This window comes from Egretta garzetta, unplaced genomic scaffold (assembly GCF_000687185.1).
Source record: "Egretta garzetta isolate BGI_Z169 unplaced genomic scaffold, ASM68718v1 scaffold231, whole genome shotgun sequence".
Lineage (NCBI taxonomy): Eukaryota > Metazoa > Chordata > Aves > Pelecaniformes > Ardeidae > Egretta > Egretta garzetta.
The window spans coordinates 1776864-1804647 of NW_009258727.1; the positions used below are offsets into that span (position 1 = coordinate 1776864).

General features: G+C 36.9%; 1 protein-coding gene across 5 annotated transcripts in view; it reads right to left on the reverse strand.

The window, feature by feature from the left end:
• EPHA7 (EPH receptor A7) overlaps positions 1–27784 on the reverse strand; it is a 161965-nt gene that overhangs the window by 31432 nt on the left and 102749 nt on the right. For 3 of the 5 annotated variants that reach the window (XM_035888758.1, XM_035888762.1, XM_035888761.1), the window contains exons 5-7: positions 9751–9875; positions 6150–6318; positions 581–689 (exon numbers count right to left, since the gene is read on the reverse strand). In XM_035888758.1, coding sequence (XP_035744651.1) covers positions 581–689; positions 6150–6318; positions 9751–9875 — 403 coding nt within the window. Of the gene's footprint in view, positions 1–580; positions 700–6144; positions 6319–9750; positions 9876–27784 lie in introns of all 5 variants that reach the window. The other 2 variants (XM_035888760.1, XM_035888759.1) reach the window with 1 other exon arrangement.

Genomic DNA, 27784 nt, shown 5'->3' on the forward strand with positions numbered 1-27784 from the left:
CACCTAACTCCTGTAGGCCCTTTGAAAGTTTCAGCTGTAATTCTCTTGACAGCAGAGTTTTAAATAAATCATGAACAGTTGCAATCAAAAGGCTTTTGTATCAAATACCAGTTGGGACAGGTCCTAAAGAGAAAATTCTAGTTCTGGTGAAAAGCTTCTACAGATAAAACAGAGGATTAAAGAACTTGAAAGTAGAACACAGTTTTACATGAGGGTATTCTTAAATTTACTGCTGTGCCTCTTTTGCGTGAATGTAAAGTCGTTTAAAGGCTGATCAGATAAAGTGTCAGACTTCTCCACGTGAGAAAACTGAACAGAAAGAGGGACTTTGAGGAGTACAGGTAAAGAACCTGCTGGGGGTTCCTTTTACAGCACATTTACATAGGACAAAAAGAACATCTTGATTTAAGTGTGTTCTGCCAAAGTAAAAGGACAAACTGTATAATTGATAACGGGATTTAAATGAAAATTGTCCTTTCTAAGAAAGACATTTTGCAAATTACCATCCTGGATTAGACTATGTCTCAGGAATTCACAAGAGTGGGGTCAGATGTGCGTATGTCTATGCAAGGTACACTACCTCCGCCCAATGATGAATCCAAACACCATGAAGACCAGAATGATGGTTCCTGCCACAGCAACCACAGCTATGATAATAACAGGATTCTGTTCACTGGAAACAGCCGTGGCTACAAACAGAGCACAGAGCAGAGATTATTTAAAATTATTGCCACAAAGGATCTGCAAAAAATTAACCTTCATGAATTGAAGACTGTTAGTTTACCTTTTCAGTTGCCTGAAATTATTAAATTGATAAAGTTAGTCTAAAGAAGGGACTCCACTGGAAATTCATCCAAATGCTGGATGAGTCTACAGGGAATAAAAAAGAGCTATGCCGGAACTGACTTGGTCAAAGTGGTACAGGCATTAGCTGAAAGCCAGCACCAGCCAATTCCACTCCCTCCTACTGCTGTGCTGCCTTCTGTTTTGCTCAGTGGTTGTCTCCTTCCTAAAAGGGAAGACCTGGATATCCCTGTAAGGGGGGACAGTAGGGCAGAGCTCTGCCCCTAGCCTCCCTCCCTAAAACTGGTTGGTATGACTTTGATGGTACCCAAGGAAATAGTGTCTTAACTATAAGAAGAATGTTTGAGATGAAACACTATTAACACAGATTTCCTAGTTAGCATATTTTTATCTCTTACTGCTATTAATCACTGTAAATCGCTATTATTACTTACCATTTGTTTCTGTTAGCAACAAAAAGGTGCTTCCACAAATACAAAATGGAATTCTCCATGCTTCAGAGAATTTATGTGCTAAAATATCCACACATTATCGCTCTTTTTATTCAGATATGCCAATGCTATTAATATATGCAAACATATGCATGTCACATTAATGTAAACTGAGGATGTAAATACTTAGCCTGAGAAACCTCAAGGTTTGTTAAATACATTGCTTGCCTGACATCTAATGAGGGTGGCCGTATACTCAGTCGCATTAAATGAGTATAGCTCTACTTAATTCTGCGGAGCTATGCTGGTTTGTAACAGGGAGGATCTAGCCCAACAGACTGAGAATAAAGGAGGACACATCAGGCCGTGATGCTGCGCAAGGGACCGTGAAAGTGTGAGTCGTTTGGAAGCAGCAGAGAGATAAAAGAGGGGAAAAAAAAAGGAAGCTCAACTGATAGCTGATTAACTAAATTGTAGATGGTATGTTAATATGGTTAACTGCTGGTAGTAGCAACTGAACAGGAATCAGGTCCCTGAAGTTGCAGACTTCAGAGGTTCCCATAGAAACAAATAAACCAGTCTTTTCTGTGCTCTGTCTTGGGAGAAGTGTGCCAATCAACATGATTTATTTGTCACTGACACTGACCTGTACCAGCTGCTTTCCCCCCAAAAATAACAAATCCCTTGTTATTCTACACAGATACAGAATAACACGCATTGTGGGGAAATTTCCTCTCCCCCCAGTTTCATTTCCTATGCAGGTAAGGAAGATCTCATTATTCATATTGGTCTCAAACTGAAAAGAACAAATGCCTATTTTTAGTAGCTATAACTCTCTGAGATACCTCAGTCAGCAGGATGCTACCACAGGCCTGCATATAACCCACTTGTGGAACTTTTAGGAAATCAGTGGTCACTGCCTCGTGCAAGAGTGTAGGGTCATACATAATGCAACTCAGTTCCTGTAACACCCCCAGGCCATCAAAGCAGACAATCCCAAACATGGGAATGTCAAATTTATGTAAAAGACAGCATTTCCTAAACCTGTTCCCTTCTCTCTTCGAACTTCAGTGTAAACCTCACTTGGAATTCAAGAAGCGGCAGCATCCTATCACAATGGCCAGGGTGTGAAGTTGCATCCATCTGACAAAGTTTGGAAAAATCCCCCCCCCAGCCTGTCACCTAATCTAGCAGCCAAGTTGAGTGCATAGGGGTTGACATATGTGAGTGGGTTGGTCTGCATAACTGCCTCACAGATTTTGGGTACTGGCACATTCTGTAAGCAAGCCAAGGATGTTATTTGGGCTCTGGAAAATGCTGGGGACGTGGTATATCGGCCAGCAGGTAAGATAGGTGGGATGCAATGCATGATGTATTTTTACATCTGTAAAAAAAAAAAAAAAAAAAAAAAAAAAGGTCTGATTGTGGGTATGGTCTGGTATGAATTCACTGACAGCAGTCCAAGTTGTCTGCCTCTGTTCATGTACTCTGTGCTGCTTCTCCCTTCTGTGTGATGAACTCAGTCTGTCAGTGTAAGGGTGAATCAGAACCCAGCTTCTGGAATGATTGTTGTGGTTTGTCAGGAAAAAAAAGATGCTAGAGTGTCCTTAGAGAAATGATTTTAGGCATGGTTACCTGTCACTGGTGCTGCCACAATGGTGATGGCAGGAAACCACCAGCAGGACAGTGAAGTCTGCCCTTACCTCTGCTTAAGCTGTGCCCAGACTCAGAGCAAGACAGGGACCCGGTGCTTGGGCAGGTGATACCTAATCTGATGTGATATTTGCATATCCAAATGAATGAGGCAATGCTTAATTTAAGGGAGTTAAAACCACCTTTTAAGTACATGGTTGGAGGGATCATGAGTGGATCCCTAAATAACCTGGAGGATTTAGAAGAAGAGATTGGCTGTAAAAGCTGTGCTGCTCCTCCAGCAACATTTTCTTGTGCAAGCAACTTGAAATGTATGATTTGCAGAAAAGAATTCCTCATGAATTCCACCATGGAATCTTAATGATAAATTGGATCCATGTAGGCCAGATATCACTTTCTTAAATATTATTCTTTATATCTCCTATAAAAAATTGTAGTACTGTTATTTCAGACATTAGGAATAAATTTTACACCAGCATATTACTTCAACCTTGCTTAATTTAAACTGATTCATGGCACAAGGAAAAAGCAAAGTCTTCTTCACACCAGGTTGTGCTGAGTGTTTATACTGTAGCAGTGAGAGATATCAAGTGGCAAACCACTTGAATTACAAAAAGCACAGGTTCATCTTTAGATCCACTGGCTACAAGTCCTTTAACATAACTTTTAAACATTTCAGTGAATCAAAAGATAAAATTACCACATAAGTGGTAATATAAATAAAAAATAAATCTATGGATTTATGTTTTCTTCCTGAGGGACTTCTGTCTCTAATAACCAGCAATTTAAAAAAAAAAAATTACAGTGATTAAAGTACTTTGATTTGTGTCAAACAGAGCATAGAATAGAAATATCCTGCCTCTATAAAGCATTTTTACTTCACAATTTTGAAATAATTACATAAATATGTATGCAATGCCCAACATGTACGAAATGTGTAAGCATAGGTATAAAATATGCTTATTTTACATAACATAATATTGATATAATGGATGAGGTTCCTCAAATATTGAAAAGTGGCCATGCAGTTTCTTTTACAATTCAGAAATTGGAACATAGTACAAAAATCTACTTAATTAACAGCACCAAACAAAAGGTGCCAACCAGCTGAAGTGCCAGGAGAAATTCAGGTAGACAACATGACTAGCTGACCATGATGGTCGCTATATACATTCTTGCATGTATACGTGTGTGTGTGTGTGTATACTCTCACTATATATTCTTAAAATACTTTGACATCTTTAAAGCTGCATTCAGAAATCTGCTGGAATAATGAGAAGCCAATGCCTCTTAACTGCAGCATAACACTGGTTTACTGCTCACCTGTACAGTACTTCACTTGGGATATATCTCCAAAAAATGATCCAATAAAGGTCTTCCTTTAAAATGTTAACAAAAGACTAATTTGATTAGCCTGCAAGTTCTGATAAAACTATAAATAGAATATAAGACACAAATATTTTTGTGTAAAGCAATTATAGAAGAATTTAACAGAATTTTTGACTTTTTTACCAACATTTTAATTATTACCGAAAACCATATATGGAAAATCGTGGATGCTTATTCTTGATGGGAATTATATTCTATAATGTCCTCTCAAGATAATGGAAAAATATGCCACTTTTAAAATTTTCTTTAATGAAAGAACAGGACATTTTACATGGCATGTCAAAACACAAAGGTGGCCTGTGATACGAGAAGAATCTGCTGTGCGTACTGGCCAAGTATGTCACTGTGCTGTTTTTCATCACCTGGGTCAGAAAAAGGGTATACGAACATGGTCAGTGACTCATTTATTCTAGGATTTCCTAGTCTTCCATATGTCAACTAAACCCCAGTCAAGACTGTTCACCTCTGACATTAACTTTGCTAATCTTAGCAGCTATGAGTATGCTTACACTCTGTATATAAAAACTACTTGAGTAATTAAGGAAATGTTGGGGAAATATTTTGGTCTACTAATTTTAAAACACTATGGACAATAAATTAGCTAATTAGCAGAAACTTATGACAGATTATGTCAGACTTTTGTTTTCCAGAAATCTACTCAAAATAAGAAATTAGTTCTGGCTATACCTCAGGTTCCCATTCTGCAAAATGGGGATTCTGCTACTGACTCCAAAGCACAACTCTGGATGGAAAGCATGCTATCAGACACAGAACTAATAATATTAGTAATAGCAGTTTATTGCTGCTATTATGATAATTGCTATTTCAATTATGTATATTAGACATGTGCTATTATTCATCATTGATAATTTTCATATTCTGGGTGGAATTAAAGTGGAATCAAGACCAAACTACTGTACTTTAAGAATACCCACAAATTGTCCAGGTGACATCTGGCTGCAGTTAATAAGAGGCAATAGTGCAAGTCCACACCTTAGATACGCTGCACAAAGTGCAGAGAGCAGATTTGGCATCCATACCCTTTGAACCTGTAGGCTATGTATCCTCAGCTCCAAATCTGGCTGACTTGCTGTCAGACAAGTTGACCTGAAGCAAATGACCAAAACCAGAGTAACTAAATTTGGGTCTCTGACAGAGCAGTGTAGCTGCCAGGGACACGCAGTTTCCATGAATGGGCTCGCGGCTGCCAGGTCTCAGTGATGCAAGAGTTTCTTTCTGAAGACCCAAAATGCGGAAGACTTTCTCTAAGCATGCATGCACACATTTGTGAGGAAAAAAAGGTATCAGTGTGATTTTTAGACAAATAAGGGCACAAGATTGGTTTCAGCATCAAGTAAAGTGCAAGCTCTCCCAAAAGGTTATCCCTCTGCTGAGATGTCACAGCCAGATTCTCTGGTGTACTGTACTGAGAGAGTTTGTACTTCAGCTTCGTAATTTCCATTGTGAGGGGGTTTGAGAGGTTGTTTTTTCTTTACACAGCTTACAACTTATTATGTGAGCCTTTAAGAAACATAGCTCATCACTACTCATTTCTCTTGTGGAGGGAAAGAAAAAAAAGAGGTGTGTATTTGAATGAAAAAAAATTTTCTTTCTTTGTGATAGAAGGATATCAGAGGAGGAGAACCTGATATGTTACAAATCCTGTCCAGCTAATTATAAGAGTGTAATTTGTAGTTCTATGGTAAAATAACGAATTGAAGCTCATCCTTCAAAATACAGTGACAAAAATCCACCTTCATGTAGAACTTAATTCTTTCTAGTTTTAATAATATTGCCTGTGACTCTTTCCTTTCTTGCTTTACTTACTATTGCTACTGAAAGTGTTAATTTTCTATAAATCTAATTGTTTACCTGTGGCTTCTTCTAGTGTGGCAACGTCTAGTCTGGGGCTGTAATTTCCATAACCGGCAGCAGTAAAAGCACGAATCTGGAAAACATACACTGTTCCTGGCTTTAGGTTATTAATAGAAGCTGAAGTGGACTTGGTTTTCACTGTTGAATAGGTCCTCTCCCTTTGATCCTGGAAACAATAAGACAAAAGATTAAATGACATTTACAGGTCAGATTTTATCATGGTTGCACATCAGCAACTGACAGCCAGCCTGGGTAGTTTATTTCAATTTGTTGAATGCTTTTTTCCCCACATAAAAAATAAAGTGTACTCTGTGGAGTATTGCAAAGCACTGTCAATGCAATGAGGAGCTCTAAGTGTAACATAAAATTCAAATGGGATGCTCATGTTGTTACTCATAAAACATCCAGACATAAAATGATTGCTTCTTTGGCTCTGATTACATTTTGTGCAATTTTGATGAGAAAATAGCTTGACCACAGCTTTTCAGGGGGATCTGCGTCATCTAAACAGTTCAAGGACATGAAAATCTGTTCTTGATGGCCAGAACACCTTCCCTTGTTACCTTCCAATACCTTTAAAAAATACAGTACTGCCAATGTATAAGTGGCTGGATTTTGCACCAAGTTCTGAGGCCCTTAACTCAGTTTTCTCTTAGTTCTTTTTTTTTCTCTGGCTTTTAGTCTCTTCTCAGGGTTTTAGTCTATGGCATCAAGAAGAACCCAGGGTAAGAAGCTCAGTATGACACCCCCCAAATTTGAAGCTGTAAGATTACAAGCCCTGTGAGTAATAATTCACTTTCAAATACTACAAAAGCTGTATCACAGATCATTAGAGTATTCAAAAAGCTCTAGTTATTCATCACATTTACTGATCCAGATTATCTTTCAGCATAGATATGTGCAGCCCTGTTGATTTTCGATGGCAGATGCAACCCTGATTTGAAGGGCAGAAGAGATGAATTAACCAACCATCTGAATGCACCACATGACCAGAGAAGCATGAGCCATACGAGGCAGTGCTAATGAGACAGATACAGAGGGAAGGAATAAATCTGTAACTCATTTCAATAGCACTTTGCCAGCTAAAAATGATGGAGAACCTTCCCCTTTGCAGGCAGTAAAGCAGCAGAGGCTTCTGCTGAAATACAGGGTTAAATACAACATATATGATTTCTTTTCTGAGATTCAGTAATGGCTTCTCCTGGGTCTTGCCCAGTCTGTCATTTGAGCACGCCTGTTGGCTCAGCTAGCAACAGTTTTTCATGTCTTCTCCAAGAGGGTTTAAATCATCTGTAAGTGAGGACCATGGTGGAATGTGTGTCGGTATGTGAGAAAGAACAGGAATGCTTGAGAGATGAGAAACAAGTGTAAGGAAATTGTAAACAGCCAGGTTCGGGACTGTAAACCACAGTGGAATTTTCAGAGTTTGGGTTTTGATGCATAAATGAGGCTTATTTCAATTGCCAACAGTTCTTGCATTCAAAATAAATAAATAACAAAGAAATAAAAATAACCTGCACTAGAAATCTCACAGGACAGGCTTACTTGGGAGATTTCAGGCAGTTTCCATTCCAGCCCTAGCCAGAAGTGAGAAGTGAAAAAAACACTTATCAGAATATTTCAGAACCACACAAATGTTTGATTTAATTTGGCTCTAAAAGGAGATGAAACTTCAGATCTTTTTTTTTTCCCTTTTAAGCTAATGAGACAAAACTTAAACTGCCTCTCTCGTTCTAAGCAAGAAACTTATGAAATACTTTTCAAGCTTAACTGCATTATTTTGGAAGGAAGGCATGCATTTAAGTATTTGTGTTAAAATTGTCTCACTGAATTAAAGTGACTGTTCATAGGATAAGCTTCTTATTCTCTTATTAATTTCACTGTAATAAATATAATACTGGTAGGTTTCTTTCTGTTGCAAAAGAAGTTTAACATCAGTTCTTGTCTTTGCAAACTTAGGAAACTGGCAATGAAATTCTGCTGGTTATTTAAAGTGACATGAATACATAGGTAAAATAATAAAAGCTACATTCTAAAAGTTGTAATTTTATGAAAAGTCTAGTATCTTGAGCATTTTTCTGCCATTTTCCACTATCTATTTAAATAATTTATTTCATTTTAACAGATTAGAAAGTACTCTGCATATAAAAAGGAAAAAGTATTTTGGTTTGTAGTTTGGGGGTTTAAGCGTGTTTTTTGTGTGTGTGGAGACAGTTTTGCCTTCAGTAAATATGTAAACTTTTTTTTAAAATGTATAAAATTTATTTGTGTGTGTGTGCACACACATGCTTGAGGAAGAAAACTATCTGCTAAAATTAGTAAAATTGCTCTACAAAAATTGTTTAGCTATCTGTACATATCTGGTAAATTTCATTTTAAGAGGCATTAAATTGAACAACTTAAACTGGGAGTTAGCATCAACAAATAAACATTTTATTCCCTTCCCAAATCATATAAAGATCTTTTGATAAGTATATTGGTGTAATTCAGCACTAAAAATTAAATGTGACACTTGCTATTAGATCCAATCTGCTCTGAATTTACCTAATTCCATGTTATCTACTAAACTGGCACACTCTTTTTGATATAGAGGTGCTATGACGTTGTTTGCAGAGATAAAATGTCTTCACAAGTGATCACAAAGGAACTCCTTTGTTAATTTTTTTGCATTTTAGTTATTTCTTTTTTTTCTCCCAAAATGTTTTATAAGGAATAGGAATATGGTACATGCTACAGTAAATTTTCCAGGGAATCTAGGGGAGCCACACTTAGACTGAGTCTGATGACAAACATGTAGCTGCACAACCTGCCTTCACTCTGCTTTCATCCAGCTTACGGTTGCATGTGGCCCTACTTATATGCTTGTCAGAATTTTTTTATTCTGGAGTACTTCAAAGTTATCATGAATGAAGCCCTAGACACACTGAAATGTATGGCAAAACTCCGACTGACATCAATAAGACTGCGATTTCATTCTACCAGAAACAGAATTCACTTCATCTACTATTGAAAAGCAGCCCTCAATTCATTATTGTGTTGAGAGAACAAGTGAAAAATAAATCTCACAATACCAGGACTTTTTAAAAGGACAAATAAGGAATATTTATCAGCTGAAACTGTAGGAAGTGTTTTGGAAGTTTTCAGACATCAAGTCGAAGCCGCCCAGCTCATAAGGAAATACCAAATGCAGTCAAGAGTTGTATTTGATATATCATCTTGAGACTGGAATTACAGTGGAAATGAATTACAGAAGGAAATAAAATAAGCTTTTATACACAATGTAGAAGAGACAGGAAAATGGCAAATATAATGGTAAAATATCCAAGTCCTAATTAACAATTGAAAAAAAAAGTGGCAAAAAAGGCAGATTTCAAGTGGATATTTAATTTTTAAGATACCAAAATACAATATATGTGGCACATGATAGCAATAAATAATTGCAGGGATTTGCTAGTTATTAAAAACGCGCAAAATCACTGTGACTTTAAAGAGACAGCATAGTTGATAGCTGATGGCTTTAACATTTTTCCAGAACACAGCAAGCCAACATGAAGAAAACAGCACATTGTTGTACAGTACAGATAATCTTAGCACTTACTTTCTCATAATACTTGATTTCATATTCAGTAATGACTCCATTGGGATGCTCTGGTTCCTGCCAGGAAAGCTCCACGCTCCTCTGCAGCACTCTCTCTTTCATTACTCCACTAACTTGCGAGGGAGCTGTTTGGACAAGATGTGTCAATAAATAAAAAGCAAATTTGTTGGATGCCTAAAATCAAATGTCATTACTGATCTGCCCCATGCTGAGCCACTTTCATTAAGGTAAAAGAAAGCACCTTTTCATAGCTCACAATTCAAAGCTAATGAATATTCAAGCAGGACCCTATTACTGTTCATAAACATAGAATGGAAATCGAATTAAGTGCAAACAGCAAAAAGTAGCATTGTTCAAGTTAGTGCAAACCTGAGATCGATGGGATAGGAATAACAATTAAGCAAATTCATTTTGATTAAGATAGCAAGGTAGATTTTTAGATTGATGTATAGTACATTAAGAGTCCAAATATTTATTGCATATGTTTCTGAAATGCACATAAAAGGAAAAATAATGTTTTAGAAACAAAATCACATTTTAGGCTGATTTCACATAACTGATTCCAACTCTACTTAAAAAATAATCTGTCGCACTCTGATTACAGCATGACTTGATGATGAAAACAACTTTGTTAGGAGCCTAACCTCCCTCTTTTTCAATAGTTCAAAACTTTCCAGACATTTTGTTTTTAGAGCTGAAGTTTCCGTATTTGGTCTTGGCATTTTTTGAAAGTGTGAGAAAATTTAAGAAGTAGATCTTATGAAATAAAGGTAATGCTGTCTTCCTCCACCTCACTTTACAGAGACATGCATATGTGCACATTTGCACACGTGCACACATACACACAGTTTCCTAATAAACATCACCCACAAACAAGAACCTTTTGAAATTAAAAAAACCCCAATAATGTACAAGCATTATAGAGCCCCTGACTCTCATTTAAAAATGTTTAAGAGATAATGTAATAGAATGTGAGAAACTGAAAAAGTAACTTGCTTTATCAGCTTATCTTATGTTTATCAAAAAATGAAAGACAGATTTTCTGCTGACGTGCAGTTCCAAAGGAGGCCCAACATCACACTTTTCCACAAATGTACGTACTGCCTATATGAATGTTGCACAGACACAGTCTTGTATAGACATAGCTCTTCAAAAAACAACTATCACATTGGAACCGTACAGAACTCGATCTTGTTCTCTTTCAATTCAATCGAAATAATTCAAGGGTTTAACACTGCTCATGCAAAAGACAGATAAAGGGAGGACTTGATCCTCAGCCCCCTGCAGTTAAAAGCAAAATGACATTTACATGTACAGGAACTTGGTCAATATTTGGCAAGTGGATTCAGACACGGGAAAGAAAATGAAAATTAGACATAAATTTATTTATATATTTTCAAGTATAGAATCTAGTACTGATTCTATACTTGAATGTTTGTTTGAACAAAAATTCTGAAAAATTTAAATCTTTTTCTAGGTAAAAAAAGAACCACCTTATTTCAGAACTGTATATAAAGCCTTCCCTATGTAAAATGATGTATTCTTCAGATAAAACAGGATTCTTATCCCATGCAACAAACAGGCTTCACGTTCTCTTCCACCATTCACCTTAAGTCTAATTACAATAATTCCCATTCTAATATTCTTCAGCACACACACTTTCTTCTATCTAATTTATAGAACATAGAAATAAAACATATAGAATTCACAGTCCTGTAGTATTAAGGATAAAAATATAATGATAAAGTAAAAAGTACCACAGCACAATCAAGACAATAATCCTCTAAAAAACTCAAAATTTGATCATTAACTTCTTATTTTAATTATGAAGTTTCTAGCCTTTTTTATTATAACATGTATATTCATGTAGGTTTTTAAATTAAATTTATTTACATTTCATTAGAGGCTCCAAGAGTCCATGAAAATTAAGGATTGAAGCCATGCATGATAATGTTCATTATGAACTATTATGCTGTATATAATCAATGTAATCAAAGTTGAAGACCCCTTAATGTAGCCTGCCTAACTGATAAAATCACAAAATTGTATCATGCAAATACCATGGTTTGAGACACCATTCCAAAGCCAGGATCTCTCTCTTTTGCTCTTCTTTCATTCTCTTTCTAAAAGCTTAGAGTATTTTCACTCTCTAATTAGTAAAATATATTCTTTTTTGTAGCTAAGAGTCTGGAATGCAGCAAACTAATTTACTCTGTCTAGTTTTCTTTGCCGTGATTAACTAGTTGTCTTCTTTGTCTAAATGAGTATCCTGGCTGAATTTCAGAGAGGTCATTATGTTTCATGTATAATGTTCTATCTCATCCAGATAAATGTTTTCAAATTGGTAATTTTACATTTTCAGATGTCCAAAATTGTTAATGTTCATACTCATAATGAAACAATTTTATATTACCTAGGTCACTGGTGTTTGTTCTCAAGATTTGCAGCCTTTTGTTTTAGCTTATCAAATTTTTTCATTCCGTTGGTCATAGCATTCATTTTTTTTAAGCAGTGAAGCAAAATGAACTCACTTCCTCTGGTATTAGTTAACTCCGCGTAAGTGGGGAAAGAACAGTAACGCAGAGAGGGGGGAACAGAGAAGGGGGAAGATTTTAATCGGGGAAGTGGAATATACTATGTGAGATTCCTGCTTAACATCTGTACAAAGCATACCACAAACAGGCATATTCCATTCTTAAAGAATTTCCATTCAAAACAAAATCTCAGTGATTTATCAACATTGCAAGATGGCATTCAAAACTCTTAAAGAAATGCACTCTTAAATATATTTCCAGTCAATTAATATTATTTTTATTCAAGAATGATCAGATTAAAAGCTGGTTTGGGTTTTTTTGGTTGTTTTGGCTTTTTTTTTTTTCTTTTCATCCTAACTAAAAACCTTGTGCTACTTTCAGTTGGTAGAAGAACCACATGAGGAAGAAGGGAAAATCCAACCCCACAGACTGGATATGTTGGTAGCTCTGAAGACACTTATGTTGTATATAATTCCCATACCACATGATATTCCTAAACCACAGTAAGTTACCTAAGCTTATTTTGTGTTCCCACATTTGTCAGGGGAAGAAGGGGATCATCAGATTGGTTGAAGCCAGAGCATCCTCCTCTGGCAAGGTACACCAGTGTTGTTACTGCAGGAAAATCCCTGTAAACTAGAGCAACCACATAAGCCAGTCTATTGACATGAGAAGCTAGATGGATATGCTATCTTTGTCCTGCCTTTTGGGTTGCATTTCTTGATCTGTGCTTAATGAGAGTGTACAGGTCAGAAGCATTTTGTTCTTTATTCTGGCATAATCATTTCCTCTATATCATCTCTGTGCCTTTCTTACAGACTTGTTTTGTTTTCATGTTTTATTTGTTCTGGCTTCCTGACACCTTGGTTTAAACTGTTAGGCCATTTATCATTGCCTACCCTTGTTAATTAATTAACAACCTATTTATGGTTTTGAAAAAAACTGTGTTTGAGCAAGCTTGAAAATGAGTCAAAGCATAAAATCAATCCCTAAATACAAGATACAATATGCTATTAAATCACAAAAAAGATAACTTTATAAAAACAGAATTTAAAATATAATTTTTATTCCCATTGGCAGCTAAACCAAAAATAATAATAATAATAATAATAATAATAACTGGTTTGAATAATTTTTTTTCTTTTAGTAACCTAGCTCTTGCCACTGCATTTATAACAAAGTTATTCATGATGAAGACACTTCTTGCAGCATTTCTAGACAACTAAGTACCCAGTCCTGAATGACTTGAGCAGGCGTAATCCCTACTGTATCACTCCAGGTTACAAAGAAGCATCACTTGTCAGAATCATTATTTCCATAATATATTACACTGGGGAATACAGGCTGTTCAAAACACCATTTGCTATCAACTTTCTTTCTGATATACCTCATCAAAAACTGCTGACACAACATCCAATGCATCAAACACACACAGCCTCTCAGGGCTAACAGGCAGATGTACCTACACATGCTGCATAAGAACGCACTTCGAGAATGACAGGCCCTCAGCACACTCATTCACCTTTTTTAAATGCTTCAAATATACCATTCAGCAAAAGGAAAAATTGATTTTTCACCAGGTTTCAACATCACAGCCACAGAGAAATATAACTCTGCTGGGCTTTACTGATAAAGCCTTCAAGTTATATAGATTTCAAGCTGGTCATCATTTTCAGATCAAGTTATAGAAAAAGTTAAAACTGAGGTGTCAAAACCAGCAGGATATTCTAAGCAAATATTCTGCTCCAGAGAGAATATTGCATCTGGTAGACTGATGTGTTACATCTATACCGCTAAGCCAAGCATATGGTATATTATTAATATGTGCAAATATTTATGTACAGAAAACAGCACTGCTTGTTTTGGAAGGCATTGCTTTTAGTCCAGAGTAGTCTGCAAAAGTTATAACATAATATGCCTTTAATTTCTACGCTTAGCTATTCTCTGGTCCTCATGCCTGACATTTCCCTTGATCCACAGTGTACTTTTCAAAAGACAAAGACAGATGCAAAATTAAATCTTTTGCACTTTGTATCAGAAAAAATATAAACACCCAAAAGTACAAAATACTAGAACAAAAGAATAAAAACTGAAAAATTAAAACATGCAAAGCTGAACTTTCATATATAAGTGGAACTAGGCATAATGCACCTGTTGCTAGCACAAAATCAACTGTAACACCATTTTATTGAAAAAAAAGATAACTCTGCAAAATAAACATACCTAGCCATTTCTCTGAGATTTCTTAAAGTTCTGCATCTTGAGTTTGTCTCAACTCCATCAACAGCATCAGCCATGGAGACCTTAATTTGATACTTAAAGTCTCCCTACAAGCAGCACTCTGTGTGTTTAGTAGTTCATGTGTATAAAATAAACTATTAAAAATCCTCAGAAATAAAGGTTTGAATTCTGCAGTCCCACTTCATGTAGACAGTTTCACACATGAACATGAGTAAATGCTCCCAGTGCAGTACCAAACTCCGTATCAATAAATGCTATCAAATCTGTGTTTGGAACTTCAGTTTCATCATTTGTTATACAAAGACTAATGCATGAATCAGCCTTCCTTAACTATTTTTTTCATATTTCTTTATTTTATAATAGCAAAAGTGTACTTAAGACAATCTGAGCTTTGCCTAGCACTTGCTGAAATCGACAGTAACACTCTCACTTTCATAGTGTGGGACACTTAAGCACTTCCCGAAGGACAAAAACTCTTGGCTTTTGGCCTCTTTCCTTTTCATATCGCGAACATATGCAGCAATCACTCAAAAAACCACTGGCTTTTCATGCAGCAGCAAAGAGATCAATTTTTACATCCCTGTAAAACTGTATCTTAGGGCCCAACGTAAGTTTTACATTACATGAAGCATTAACACCATTTTTCTGCAACAATGTTCTACAGCAGCTGGGGGATGTTTTGAGTACTCAGCCTGAAGGGGACATTGCTAACAGATGCAAACCATGGAAAAACGGAGATATCTGCATCCCAATGGTTATAACCTACTCTATTATTTCTTTTAAAAATGTCTTTGCTGTCTCCTTCCTTGGCAGAAATCTTTAGATAACAGAGTTGCTTTGACTCCACATCTATTTTAAGTGAGACTGGAATCTGGCATCTTACCAACATCAAATGCAAAATGAAACCATGTACATATATATGAAAATAGTAGCAGAAAATCATACTGTTGTTACCTCTTAAATGGTTGTTCAGGAAGAGAATAGAAAATTCCCTATACTCTATTAACAGTCCTGCACCACGATTACCCAAATGGCACCCTTCTGCACTGGTTTGCGTACTAATTTGTTCCCAAGAGAAAGCGCATAAATGAAGTCATAACCTGGCCTCCCACAATGCAGTGGTTTGCTCTGAAGGGAAACTTAGGCATCAGAATTGCTGAAATTACTAAATAAGAGTGGTAGGCAAACAGATTATACACCTTGAGGAATTGCAGCTACCGCTGTCAGGGGCCTGGGGTCAGCATGTGGCACCACACCGGTTTTTATGTTGGTCTGAAGCAAGTACCTTGACAAGGGTTTGCAGGTACTGGGCAAATTTTATGACTTTTTTATACAGATATTTCCCTTATTTGTTTATTCTGTTTCCCATAAATATACAAAGGCTGGGGGGGGGAGGGGAAATACGTATATATAAAATTTTAGAGCACCGTAATATGGCAGTGCTACTCAAGCCAAGGTAGAGATCTGCCACAGCTTGTTCTTTGAATTCTTGGGAAAAAATGCCTACATTTCTCTTCATGTTTACACTAATATGTACACTAATTTTCAATTATTTTGTATGATAGTTCATGCAAAAAAAACCCAAACCAGAAAAGGATACAATATCTCTTGAACTGAGTATTATTAAATGGATAGATGGAAATTCGTAAGACTTCCTTTTTTGTTACAGTGTCTTTCTCTCCCCTCAGTTAAGTCTCCACATGACAAAGCAGCCCATGATAAAAGGTTATTGAGTACCACTGTATTATGCCATTAGTACCCATTGCTTTGGATCAATGACAGAGAAATTCCCCACTGTGTTTGCAAGCTGCAGCATTCAAAAAGAGACCCAAATAAATCAGATATTTTACACTAACAATATCCTACAGAGAAGCCATTTTAACTTCCTCTCTGACACACTTTACTTTCCGGCTCATAAATATAACACAGTGTGCTTACAATGCTCTGTAAGCCATGAGCAGAGGCACACACAGCTCTCTGGGCCACTTGGGGATGTCCTGAGTACATGGTAACAGGCAATGTAGTCAAGTAATACTTGACTGCGTTACTCCATTACATTTTTTGCCATTGCTTTTGTGGTTGAGAAACTCTCAAATTACCTGCTGGTCTACAGAAAGAAACAGAAGCAGTAGCTACCTGAACACTTTTGCAAATCAGTTAATAAATATAAGTCAAAAAATGAGGAAAACCAATAAATATATCCCGATCTCCCCTCCCCTAATATTATTAGGAGAGTTCTAAGAAAGCTTATGCTTAAATAGCATTCTTACCAATTTACTAATTGTCCGTATCTTTTATATATCTGATGCATTTAAGATAGTTAATGGTTTGGTAATTCCTTCATCAGGCTCAAAACTCACCAGCTGGATCAGTTTTATATGCTGTCTATTCTGGCAAAATTCTGGGGATGGAAACCAATAAAAAGAAAGAAAAAGAACTTGCCAGAAAGAAATGAAACAGTTAAGAAAGATCAGGGCTGACAGTTTGTCTATCATGTTTTGGTTTTTTTTCTGGTCAGAGTCTATGTCTAGACCCATACTGTGAACTCCCCTGTTTCTCCTGCCTGACATCTGGTACAAATATAATTGTCATGTCTGTATCCCATTTCTTCCAAAACTGCTGACTTGGGCATCAAAAAAAAAAACCGATGCTGAGTTGCGTAACAAGTGACAACATCGACTCCCAAGGTATCCACAACTCTTGCTTTGTGAATAAGTTTTGACATGTTAGGCACAAACCGGATTCTTACAAATGTGTTAAGAGTAACAAACCAGCCTTACAAATAACAGAGAGGGGCTTTTGTTCTCCTGAAGCATTTGTTTTCCTTTGCAGAAGAAATATTTCTATGTTAATTAGATTTTTCTTTTGTCCTGCCTTCTTTTGAAATTCATCTTTCATAACTTTTTTTTTTTGAAGAAACATCTGCCACCAGCCTTGCAGTAAATCCTTGGCACACAGGTATTATTTTTCATTAAAGAAAACAAAATACCACAAAACTCCCAAGGATGAGGATACTCTTTTCCCTGGTGGGCTACTCAGACACATTATGTTCTCCTTCTGTCTCCAGTCATCTCTGCTGGCAAGTGTCAATTACAGACAGAGGTTTTAGGGAACGGAAGGATAAAGCACAATTTACAAATACTTTCCTCTGGAAGTAGACAGGTGTAATGACTGAGACTGTTTGCTGTAATTGAATTTCATGCTGTCATCTATTCAGTCACAAAAAGATGTCAGCTTCAAGGATGCTACTCATGGGAAAAAAAAAAGAAAACAAAAACCAACCACCCTCTTAAAACATTCTCATTGCTACTGTATAGCTAATATTGCCACCCTAGTTTGTCTTGCCTAAAAGTAAAAGTTGCTGTTGCTGGAGGATACGAGGTGATTAGAACTGTGGCTTTGGAGGCCTACGGACTAGTACAATTATGTTTATTTAGCATAGGATGGCCAAGAGACAACTGAATTAATTCCAGCCCCATAACAAAGTGCTTTGTTTCAGATGTAGCTAACAAAAATGTGGAAGCAAAGTGCCATGCCAAAAAAATACGAACAGTTGATCAAATATTAACAGAAAAGCATATAAATATTCTATAAAGATGTCAGCACAAAACAATAATTATCACTGTGCCAGAGGTTTGATCAAACTGAAGCTTTCAAAGACATAATTGTTCAGTGGGGAAAAAATATTCCTCTACTAACATTCCTAAAATGTGTACGACTTCTGTTCCAGACTTCCAAATTCCTGTGAAATGCATTATAATGGCACTGCTAATGATGGGCATATTTCTGAAAGCAGCATGGGTGGTATTCCCAGGGAACACAGGAAGAATTCCTTGCAAAAATGGCTTAATTTTCTTTTCTCATGTTATGAGCCTGTACTACTTCTCCCAGAGAGCAGTAAATGTCTACAATTTAAGGAGATAGATAAATACATCTGGGAATCTCTGCTACAGTGATAAATATCAGAAATAACAAGCCTGAAGTTAGTGAGTATGCACAGGAGTGAAAGTCATGTCTGTGAGAGGAAGGTCAGATGCTGCAGTCAGCCTATGACTCCCTCGGTCAGGGCTTGTGGAAGCAGCAGTTTCGCTGGCCAGAGTGAAGTCACTGCTGTGGAGAACTGCCACGGACATAAACACAATATTCAGTATTTCCCTTGAAGTATTGAAATTCACAGACAGTACGATAACTGAGAAAAAAAATCCATTTGATACAATGTTGATTGTCCCAAATGAAATAATTTTGGGAGTATGCACGAGCTGCTGAAAAAATACTGTCATGCAAAAGCAGAAGGAAAACCCATTAACTTAGGGGGAACATATTTTGTAAAGTGAAGGTAGTTGCTTGATTTGAATATACAACATAAATTAACACCTGCCTATTAAACAGCAATCATTACTTCAGAGATAATGCACATATTTACCTAATACTAAATAATACACAAAATTTGTATGCAATTATCTTGTTTTTATTTTCTCTTTTTTTTTGCAATCAATAATATTAAAACTTGTAAGAAGAATAACACATTTCTAGGACTTATGCAACTATGTATGATAAATTGGCATGATTTAAAAAAAAAATTAACCCTACCACCTACTACACAAACAGTAAACACTAAGCATAATTTGCAAAAGACAGTAAACATTCTTGACTTTGAGCAGACATTGTTTCCTAAATCTCCCTATTTCTTAAAATAACCTTAGATTTGGGGGGACTTTTTTTGTTAGTTGAGAACATGTTATGGTTCAATGCTTCTCCAGCGCCCGCTCACTGGAAAACCTTGCACAAAGACTTCTCTGATGCAGAAACATATTGAACTGGAAAGACATCAATCATTTCATGAAAGAATTTACTACATGGTTTTAAAAGCTGTAGAGTATCATCATCTTTTTACAGACTTGCTAGTGGCTTCACTTCCCTGAATGCTATGAGGCTCCAAGGGAAACCCAAGTTCTATATCCAAAGGTTAACTTCTTGGAGATTTAGATTACAAAAATGTCAATTGCACAAATTATAAACCCATTTAGCGTTCTGATTAGTTCCACTTTTAGCATAGCATTTAGGGCTCCATTCTGACCTCTCATCAATTATATTTTAGTTTAGCTGCATTGATTTTATCTAAGTTATCCTTGCTTTATATCAATGGAAATAATATCAGAATCAGGTCCTAAGGGTAAAGTAATTAAAAATGTAATTACCACAACTGATCATGCAACATAGCTACATCATTAATTGGTGACAATTTTTTTTAACAAAAAGATTAAAATTTCTTTGCCAATTTCACAGAGATAGGTTTCTATTCTATTTCAGAAATAGTTCTGGATGGGATCCAGACAATCTAACTTAGGCACCTGGGTGCACCTACCCTTTAGGCGACCACAGTTCTCCTAAATTAAGTGCTTAAGTTCCCTCAAATAGCTTTGCACCCTGTGACAGAGAGGTAAGTGCATTGGAAAGATCCAGAAAGAGATCCTGCCTGTTTAAACTGAGACCCTTAAATTTGAAAACATCTCATTTTAAGGCCTTTGAAAAACTTTGTCCATGGACTACACAGTGAATTTAGGCACTGATTTTAGGAGAAACAGATGACCTGGTACACCAAATAAACTTGACACATAACATTTATATACTTTTTAGTGAGGTACACCCCATCTTCCTCACACACTATCTAGAATTTCTTCCTGTCTCCTGAATTTTCCTTGTGAATTTAGGGAGGTGTATACCTTGATCCTTAAAGCACCTTAGGTCTGGAGTCTGCTTTGACTTACATCTCGTGCAAAACTTGTAGGATCCAAGTTTCTATATAAAATTGTATAAGTTTGATACTTGATGAGCTTAGATTAGGGTAAATTATGTTAGGGTTACATATGGTAAGTAAGTTACGTAACATAGGGTTAGTTACATAACACCAACATCACAACTGTAGGGAACGAATTTAACGATGAAAATATTCCTAAGTAGAATTGAACTGTGAAGTAACTTTTTAATGAGATAAAAAACCCCACAAAACAACAAAATCAGAACAGCAGCTTCTGGGTTTAATTCTCTTTCAATTTTTAATGGTGTGAATAAGTAGTGACCGCACTGACTCCTTTCATCCTGGATGTTGAACTTTAATCAATATCCAGGATGGAGATGAAAATGGAGCTCTTTGCAGTAACAGAAAACCATGCAATGTTTAGTCAGAAAGGTTAAACTTAAAAAAAAAGATACAAAGCGTTTTATTGCAGAATTACCCAATACATTGAAAAAATATGCAAAATAGCATAAGCACCCTTGAATTGTTGATTATGGTTCTATTTATCCTAAATAAAACCCCTTTTTTTCTGATCCTCACTCACAGTGAAGGTATTGGGAAAGTACAGAGTTGGTCTCTCCTTCAGACTGCATGCAACGTGTGCTGTCCTCTTGCATAAAACTATGGAAAAGTGGTGTGTACACATTTTACGAGTCCTTCCAGGTTGTAAAGGATATGGCAAAAAGACAGTAAAACCGGACTGTCACAAAAGAAATTAAATTTGAGACATAACCACAGCACTATCCTGTGTTTTCAAGAAAATTACTGTTTTCCTACAGACTGCATAGACCATTTTTCAGTTACCAGTTTTCTATGAGAGGCTCCAAGTCTACAGCAGAAATTATTGCTACCTACGTGTATATATAGCACTAAAGTCATATTCTCCACCAACATCAAAAGGCTTAAATTTAATGACTCCAAGGTACATCACCAGTAGAGCAACTCAATTTACATGAGTGAGCACAGTGCACGATATGGTTCATATTTAGATTAGCCAAACAATATGACATAATTTAGACCAATAGTGTATTAAATGCCAGAATGTGCAAAATTGCATAGTACATAAACAGAAACAGAAATAGGACCATATCCTCTGAATATCAGTCTATTGCCTTATTAATTTGAAAAAGCTCCAGTGTAATTATTTATATTCATGAATGTATCATAATACACATATTAAGATGGATATACATCAGAGTCATGAACATCTATAGCTTATTTCCTTAATATATATGGTCTCAGCACTGCTTACTGTGTGAAATGAAAAAAAACCCCAAATTATTGGTACTGGAATTTCCCATGATAATAAATATACTGAATGTTCATTACTTTCCCTTAAATGTGCATGTAGAAACCCTGCCTTAGAAAAAAGCTATGCTAAAACACTTACAAACTCCTCTCATGATCATTCAGTGATGAAAATACTCAATCTCCTCATTACCTAGATACAAGTTTCTGTAGCTCTTTATGTGAGCCCCAAAGAAAAAAGTAGAATAGTAGAGAGGTTACTTAACTAATCAAAAGCTGTACTGCACACAAACTCAGGGACAATAAAAAAAGAAAAAAAATCCCCCTTTACTCTGATCAGCCAACAGTGGTTAAATTAGTCACAAAATAAAGCTGGCTATGATAAGGGCGTGACTTATTTTAAATCTCTACTTGAAGGTTTTTTCTTTATTTAACCTTGTAATTTCTCTAATCCAAACTAAATTAAAGGTTTATGAAATACACATGTAAAGTCAGATAATATAAAGACTCATGGCACTTTTATAAAAACATTTGTATCCCACAGGAACTAATCAGAGCTTCATACATGCAGTATGTGTGCAGATTAAATAGTATAGATACCTCAAATGGACATGACTGCAAACGGATTTTAGAAGTCGAGCACCCAACAGGCTTATCTTTTTAATAAAGAGCATTTACTATATACTGGCTGCATGCGTTGCGATGTTTAAGGTAGTGTACAATTTATCAATGAATCCAATTCCCCTTATCTGAAGACAAATTTCACCCTTTCCCCAAGTGTGCAATACCTGCCTGGGCTGATCCCATCTAACTTTGCACCTGAGATATTAAAATACAAGTCTAGACTCCTTAAGGTCCTTTCACTTAGTGGAGAAAGAGATCATGCTGGTCATTTAGATTTTATGGTAAGCAAATCTTAGGTGTTAAGTTAGCTCCAGGTGTGTCCTGTGATGGAACCTACACTACTTGACTGGTAGGACTGTTGTTTCATGCTATATCTTTTCTAGGGTTTGTTTTTTTTGTTTTTCTTTTTTGTAATTATTCTGTTCTAAATGGTTAGTCTAATATTTGTTTTCTGAGATAGAAATACAGAAATGCTAATTTCTGGTATTCGTATCAATTTATCACCCACAGCTATGGACTAACCTCCCTAATTTAAACTTTTGAGTCAATGCAGTAGATGTCTAATGAAAAACTCTACCAAGAAGAAACCTAATCAAGGAAAAGGGCTGCCCTAAAAGGCCTCCAGACAGACATCCTATCTGGTACAGCTCAGGCACCCAGCTCGGAAGGCAGGACTTCCCTCTGAGGGACCTCGGAAACATCTGCCACTCTTCAAGAGGGAAACGAGTCATGTCCCTTAAGGAGTCAGAGCTTAAAATTTGTGTCATAGAATCATAGAATCATTTGGTTGGGAAAGACCAAAGGTCATCAAGCCCAAATGTAACTGTCCATTACTAAACCATGTCTCTAAGCACCTCGTCTACCCATCTTTTAAATACCCCCAGGGATGGCAACTTGACCACTTCCCTGGGCAGCCCGTTCCAGTGCCTGATAACCCTTTCAGTAAAAAAACTTTTCCTAACATCTGATCTAAACCTCTTCTGGTGCAACTTGTGGCCATTTCCTCTCATGCTAGCACTTGTTACTTGGCAGAAGAGACCAACATCCACCTCACTACAACCTCCTGTCAGGTAGTTGCAGAGGGCAATAAGGTCTCCCCTCAGCCTCCTCTACTCCAGGCTAAACAACCCCAGTGTCCTCAGCCACTCCTCATAAGACTTGTGCTCCAGACCCAACCATTGCCCTACTCTAGACACACTCTAGCACCTCAGTCTCCTTCTTGTAGTGAGGGGCCCAAAACACAGTATTTGAGGTGCAGCCTCACCAATGCCGAGTACAGGGGCACGATCACTTCCCTACTCTTGCTGGCCACACTATTTCTGATAGAAGTCTGTTGGCCTTCTTGGCCAGCTAGGCACACTGCTGGCTCATGTTTAGCCATCTGTTAACCAGCATACCCAGGTCCTTTTCTACCAGGTAGCTCTCCAGCCACTCTTCCCAAGCCTGTAGCATTGCATGGGGTTGTCGTGACCCAAATGCAGGACCCAGCACTCAGCCTTGTTGATCCTCATACAATTGGCCACAGCCCATTGATCCAGCCTATCCAGATCCCTCTGCAGAGTCTTCCTACCCTAAAGCAGATCAACACTTCCACCCAGCTTAGTGTCATCTGCAAATTTACTGAGGGTGCACTCAATCCTCTCATCCAGATCATTGATAAAGATGTTAAACAGAACTGGCCCCAATACTGAACCCTGGGGAATACCACCTGTGACCAGCTGCCGACTGGATTTAACTCCATTCACCACCATCCTTTGGGCCCGTCCAGCCAGCCAGTTTTTTACCCAGCAAAGGGTATGCCTGTCCAGGCCATGGGCAGCCAGTTTCTTTAGGAGAATGCTGTGGGAAACGGTGTCAAAGGCTTTACAAAAGTCCAGGTAGACAACATCCACAGCCTTTCCCTTGTCCACTCAACAGGCCACTTTGTCATAGAAGGAGACCAGGTTAGTCAAGCAGGACCTGCCCTTCATAAACCCATGCTGACTGGGCCTGAACATCTGGTTGCTCTGGATAATACGCAACACACAAGCAGTTTGGCAGATGGAGTCTACCACCTACCCAGCTTTCTGCTGCAGTTGTTAACTTTTCTCCAGAGTCCCTAGAAATTACTCTCACCCCCTAGATATAAACAGACTTTTAAGTTTCTGCAATTAATTTCCACAAGATTGCATTTTATCAAACACACTTACATAAAAGATACATATATATACACGATAAATTAGGATTGTGACTAATGCAGGTTTGTGAGATGTAACATGCAAACAGCTAGCCATCTGACCTACAGCATAAGCCATATGGGTGAGTCTTAAGTGCCCAAGCTTGAACTGAAGTTACAGGATCATCCAAAACTGTGCTTAAAGCCTACATTTTACAGTACAGCCAGTCTATCCAGACAACATACTCAAGTGTCAAGTATGTGCTTCTCCCCTTTTCAACTCTGGTAAGCTGCTGGCAAAAGAGTTTAAAAAAATAAAAGAGGTGGTATTTTAAAATACTTAGAATATATTTTTATATGTATATATATTTAATAACAAGCTAGGTCTCAACACCCCCCTGTTTCCCCCCCCCCCCCCCAAAAAAAAAAAAAAACCAAAACCCAAACCAAGAAAGAAAATCCAAATCTGCAACATTTTTGTACAAGATGGATTCAATTAGTGTGAAGTTATCCTATTTGCTTCTTTCCTTTAGTCTTCATAGTAGTCCATAGCTCAGGAAATATGGCACAAAAAGGAAGGGAAGAGAGGGGAAGGGAAGGGAAGGGAAGGGAAGGGAAGGGAAGGGGCTTTTTTCAGTTAGTGCTTCCTTTCTGAGAAATCGGATGCCTGCATCTGCCTCATTGACTTTAGCATGAAGAAAGCAAAATCTGGAAAAATTCCTGCCCAGCCCTGACTGTACAAACAGCAAGTGAAGTGCCACGACTGGTCTTGAGTATAGGCTCAGTACTTCCAGAAGGTCAGGAATGCAAGCAGTTGGCTAGAGTTTAAAGGAAGCTTAACTGTTGAAACAAGAAAAAGCCATTTTAATGACTTACCAGAGTGTCAGAGCAGGTGAAGCTCTCTGCATAGATACTAACAATGACAATAAAAATGTTAGACTAAAGAAATTCTCCTTACCTATAGTATGACAATGATTATCAGAGGAACTTTACCTTGTTCTTAACAAGTTGAATCATGCAAAAACAAGATCAATAAGGGAGGATGTCTTTAAAGCTCCACTGTTGTATAATGGAAATTACTTTGAAGAGCTGACTGTGTGTTCATGGAGAGTTAGCAAACTGTCCCTGCAGGCGCTGGTGACATTAGGCAGCTCAAAATACAGTATTTCACTTGAAGCATATCTGACTCATTCTATTGGCATAAACATCACATGTTTAGCATTAACCGCTTTTACAACCTGCTTTATAAATATATTTTTCTTCCCTTTCCAACGGCTGTCTTCTTTCTTTTGTTGCAAATATTTTTGCTTGTTACTTTTCCCTCTGACAGTTTGACGGTTATTACCTTAAGACATTGCAGGTGTTCTTTAGTTCTTTTCAAAGAATCATCTAGGTCCCTAAAGCCTTCAGCACATTAACAGGTGACTAATTTTTAATGGTACACCTAAAAGAATAAAGCTCAAAGGCATAAAATACAAATAAAAATGAAATGGCAACAGGAGAACTTAATGTTTTTAAAAATCTGGTGGTATTATTTCTAAGATGAAATGAAGAGCAGTCTAATCACTGGCACTTTATAACGTGGCACTGCAGCACTCAGATTGTAATAAATGGAACACACTACTGTCTTAATTAGGCTATTAATCAGCAGAGTGAAAGGTGGATCAACAGTGTTACCATTTGCTCCAGATACAAGTTTCCAGATTGTCACTCGTTATTGAGACAGTGGCAGATTGGCAGGGGGGGTATTTTTTAAAAGGACAGAGAGTAAGACTCCACAGCGAAGTCCCTTTGCCAGGAATCAGGACTTTGGAAGAGAGTAATTTCATTTGAGAACCAAATTTATGAGTTTGAAGTTCAGAAATGTCCATTGGCCTGCATCAACTTTTCCTGGATAGAGCCACAGTCTTTTCTGAATGGAAGTTGAGATGGGCAACCAAAACAATGTAGACAAGAGAAGAAGAAAGGTCAGCCTTCCTCCTGTGTATCTGTTATCATATTATCTCTTTGTTAGGAATGCCTGATAAGACTGGTCTGAATTTTCTTCTCTATAGACTTCTTGTCTTCATTCCAGCTTCTCTTGTTTTGTCTATATTGAAAAGTAAAAATAATGACAAAGTGTTTCTAGTATTGACTCAACTATCATTTATGTTAAGTTTAGTGCACTTAAATGCACTCAAAGATTTGAAATAAAGTTGTGGAGTTTGAATAACAAAATGATAGATCATAATGAAGCCTAAATTCCACAGAATTTGCAATATGAAATGGGGACAAAGACTTTAAGTGTCTCTACTGTAGAAGAAACAAAGAGCATGGAAAATACAAACTTCTTTAATATAGTAAAATAGAGTCATTGTAAGGAAGGCTATTATCGAGCCACCTGAAGGATGGGTATGAGAGGTAGGCCAAATTTACATATAGTTTAGAGCAATCTTGGGGAATTATACTTCTAGCTCACCTCTAATATTACAGCAGAGAACTTTTACTTAACTGTAACTTAACTAAAACTTACCTAACTTCAACTTCTATTTACTACCTAAAATCTTATTACAGAAGACTTTTCTCTGTGATCTTTGCTCATGGCAGATGAAGAGGATTAAAAGTTACGTAAGCAAAACAGGGATGTACTGGTGTTGAGTGGTTCATTCAAGAGACAACTATGTTTGAACAGAGATTGTTCTGAATTGGGCTCTTTACATCCTATGATTATCTTTCATCCTTTTAACTGTAAATGGTGAATTCATTTTAAAATAATAAATAGGACATGGTACCATTCTCCATCCCTCTCACTTTTGGTACAATGACCTAAATCTAGCCGGTCGATAGCATCTATAATACTAGCCTGTATCCCCCAAGGGACTGGAAGGTAGGTGACGTGTGCCCCTTGAAAGAGAGGCCCCAAGAGCAGAATGCTGCCAAGGGCTGGAAAAACAAATTATGTCTTTTAATCACTGGAATCATCAAGCCTTGTGTATGCTCACAGATATGAATTGAAGAAAAAAAAAAATAAAATTACGTGACTAGAATAACACACAGATCTTAATGAAATTAATTTTTGTCCTCATTCTTTTTCTTCCTGACTTTTTTGCCATAGTATTCAAACATAGTTTTGTTCTAAATAAAACTTATGTGTCTTTTTTCACTTTTTTTTCAAATTCTCAAAAGATTTTTTTTTTTCAGGTTAGTTCTTTTGAAATTGCCAGCCTTAACAATGGTTTATTTAATGCACTCTGTAAAACTATTTCTCTCTTAGACATACACTTTTATTTACTGACTTGGTGTTTCCATCTTTCTTTTTAACTTTCTAAGTTTATTGTACTGTTTGCATTCTTTCACAGCCCTGAGGTAAACAACCACCTCACCTATGTATCTATCAGGATACGGCTTTTTAACTTAAACTCTCTGCACAATGAAGGCTGTGCTATAGGCTTTCAT